Source organism: Octopus bimaculoides, chromosome 19 (assembly GCF_046866305.1).
Source record: "Octopus bimaculoides isolate indiv1 chromosome 19, ASM4686630v1, whole genome shotgun sequence".
In the NCBI taxonomy this organism is placed as follows: Eukaryota; Metazoa; Mollusca; class Cephalopoda; order Octopoda; family Octopodidae; genus Octopus; species Octopus bimaculoides.
In genome coordinates, this window is record NC_142946.1 from 21,705,690 (window position 1) to 21,707,841 (window position 2,152).

The 2,152-nt window shown below is 28.6% G+C and overlaps 1 protein-coding gene across 2 annotated transcripts in view; it reads left to right on the forward strand.

Moving 5' to 3' along the window:
- The first annotated feature begins 448 nt into the window (after positions 1 to 448).
- LOC106872940 (ubiquitin-protein ligase E3C) overlaps positions 449 to 2,152 on the forward strand; it is a 75,618-nt gene continuing 73,914 nt past the window's right edge. For both annotated transcript variants that reach the window (XM_089366586.1, XM_089366587.1), the window contains exon 1: positions 449 to 614. In XM_089366586.1, coding sequence (XP_089222712.1) covers positions 549 to 614 — 66 coding nt within the window. In that variant the 5' untranslated portion in view covers positions 449 to 548. The remainder of the gene's footprint in view (positions 615 to 2,152) is intronic.

Below are 2,152 nucleotides of genomic sequence, written 5' to 3' on the forward strand. Positions count from 1 at the left end.
GTTACCTATCTACTTACACGGAAATGACAATAAAATAAAATAAAATAAAATTCTCCCTCGATAAAATCATCATTTTCTTACGGTACATACACTTACAGTTACTTTTGTAAGGCTTCATGTCTTAAATATGTTTTAAACTTAATTAGAAAGTAATGAATAGTCTGGTAATTCATAGTACGGTAACAGAAACCTCTCGCGAGAACAGAATAAAATGTAGAATCCTATCATGATTATTGTAATTCAAGTAATAAACGTGATTTTAGTACCTGAACACAATTAACAATGTTAATAATAAAGCTAATTTTGTTCTTAATATTAAGTTTATTAACTTGATAAAGCTATTAGAAGTCTTCTGACATGTTTCCTGTAGCGCTTCGTTTCGCGACTTTGTATTAAGAAAGAAAAATCGTTTCGCCACTATTGTTATTAACTCGATTCCAGTTTTTATATTAACATTGCAAATATGTTTTCCCTTCAGCATTTATCATCTCGATCGTCTTACTTCATTTGACTGTTTTGGTTTTTTTACCTTTTTTTTCCTCACAAATATGTATAGCTTCGAAGGGGAATTTCGTCGTGGACCTATCCAGTCATTTCGCGGCGCTAGTACAAAGGTAATATCAGCTTTGAGATTTGTTTAGCTTTAAAACTAAACGAAACATTTATATTATATCTTGAAACCGCAACTGTTTGCAAACCCATAAATATCCTGAGATTATTCATTTGGATTCTACCTTCTAATGAATAATTTCATTTATTACAAGCAGCAAATAAATATTCTTTCTCCGTCCTAATTTTTTTCTCATTCATAAAAAAAAATGTAATTCTTTCATGATATATATATATATATATATATATATATATATATATATATATATATATATATATATCATGAAAGAATTACATTTTTTTTTATGAATGAGAAAAAAATTATATATATATATATATATATATATATATATATATATACACATACATACATACATGTGTGTGTGTGTTAGTTATCCATATACGTGAAAGAAAATACTTCTAAGAGTAGTCTGGTTGTTGTATAGCTGAACTGGAATCGCAGTGGCCAGATAATTTGTCAAAAGTTCTTTTAGACTAGGCGTCAACATGAACTTTTGAAAAATGTTGACATTCTCTATAGAACATATACCTTGGTAGTTTTTTTTTCTTTAAAGGTAGGATTATAGTAAGAGAATTATATAATGAATCGCCCTAAATACCTTCGTAATATCAATCAAGAAAAAGCAATTTATAATTTTTAAAATTATAAACAAGAGTTCTATATAGCAGTATAATAATAATAATAACAATAATAATATAGAGATAATTCTAAACGATTTCTAACATAAAATATAGTATTATTCGGGGATATATCTTTGTTGAGTTCAACAATATTTGTAATATGTCTATTCAATGAATCTTATAGACCACCCACACTGCACTTTATTTCGACGGAACTTTCATACATACACTCACAAAAGACGAAGTAAATTAAAACGAGGAATTCTCCTATGCATTCGGTGTCCCCTTAAAGTTTAAATATGTACACATTGTGAACTCTATATCTTAAATATGTTGATCATTCCAGTTATACATGATAGTTTATTAGTTTCTGGTTTTCTAGAATACTACACAAGACAGTTTTAAAACACTTCCGGTAAAAATAAAATTATGCACTATTGCCTGCGTTAATAAAATAACAACATAGATTCGTTTTAAAATATTAATTATAAATTTCTTAAAAACTAGAAAAAATTAAACGCATAGAATTGCATTAAAAAATAATTTGCATAACAGGTTTAAAATTTTCTAAAGCTGACTTTCATATCCGTATTTTATCCAAGAGATATGTATGTACTACATAAATTCTTCCCTTCCTATATTGGACCTGATGCAGTGCTGTGGTACAAATTCGAAAAGGCTTCAAGACTCAATCTTGTTTATGAGAAGCCTATTCCGAGCAAGTGGAAAAGTTGGAGACTAAATGTATTGGCTAAATAGTATTATCAAAACGAACTAATATATCTATATATATATACACGAGGGTGGGAGCTGAAAATTTCCTGGTTTTAAAGGTGTCGCGAAAGGCCTGCTTGAAGCCCCTATTCTTCCGAGTTCTTTTACAGGGCTTAGAAAAACTGAA